Below are 1,012 nucleotides of genomic sequence, written 5' to 3'. Positions count from 1 at the left end.
CTGTTAGTGGTCGTGATATTAACATGTTCGACATCCCAACTCCATTCATGGCCTGAAAATAATTCCGAGTTTCTTATTAGTTACATGTTTTTTTTACAATCAGAAGAAATGAAATGAACGTAGTATTTGGTAAATAGAGACTTAAGTTTGATTTGATTTTTTACCAGATAGATTTCGCCTTATCTAGAAAGAGTGAGGAAGAGATTTTACCTGGACTTTAATATAATAAGTAAAACCATCCTGTAAGTTAACATTCAGTGTAGCTACATCACAATTTTCAACTGTTTCTCTGGTTTTTAATATGTCTGTTTGACCTTCTCTACTACCTACTGACCATTTATAGAATTTAATACCACTTTCACTGTCTTTAAAACTTTCCTTCCAACTATGAATGAATTAAATATAGTTTTATACACACGTTGTACCAATTTACTTTCTCTATCTGTGGTTGTGTGACGACCTTTAGCCAAGTGTGATTGGAAAATATTAGCAGTTGCTAGCGCATACTTACTCTTTCATACAATAATTTTACATTAATTGTAATATTTACCAAGCTGATATTGAATCTAAAGATGTGAGATATGGTGAAGGTGTCTGTATTCTGTTAAGAACTATTTCTGGAGCTGTATGATCAATAATTATTCCATCACTGACTACTGTTTTACTTCTATTTACAAAATCAACAGCTACAATACATTAACAAAAAATTTTGATGAATTGTGACACCTCATAGCAGTGTTTGGATCAAATGTGAGATAATAAACTAACGATAAATGTTATAATGCAACAATTCAAAAAAGATTTCACAACACTTTCTTGTTCTAATATATCAATATCACCTTTGACATCTTTTGCGGTACTATGAGTACATCGATTCATACCTGTGACTGTAGCGAAGTACTGGTGACCATTCTGTAGAGTTAAGTTATGGAAAACCCTGGTGATTTATTAATCCAACAGTAACAGGTGATAGCACATCAGACAAATACCTCAATGAGCCTACATCAGAATA

General features: G+C 32.2%; 1 protein-coding gene across 1 annotated transcript in view; it reads right to left on the bottom strand.

Moving 5' to 3' along the window:
• LOTGIDRAFT_234474 (hypothetical protein) overlaps positions 1 to 1,012 on the bottom strand; it is a gene marked incomplete at its 5' end in the record, with an annotated part of 32,730 nt that overhangs the window by 16,159 nt on the left and 15,559 nt on the right. The window contains 2 exons of the mRNA XM_009062416.1: positions 211 to 385; positions 551 to 686. Coding sequence (XP_009060664.1) covers positions 211 to 385; positions 551 to 686 — 311 coding nt within the window. The remainder of the gene's footprint in view (positions 1 to 210; positions 386 to 550; positions 687 to 1,012) is intronic.

This window comes from Lottia gigantea (genome assembly GCF_000327385.1).
Source record: "Lottia gigantea unplaced genomic scaffold LOTGIsca_51, whole genome shotgun sequence".
In the NCBI taxonomy this organism is placed as follows: Eukaryota; Metazoa; Mollusca; class Gastropoda; family Lottiidae; genus Lottia; species Lottia gigantea.
This window is presented reverse-complemented; position numbering and strand designations above follow the sequence as displayed.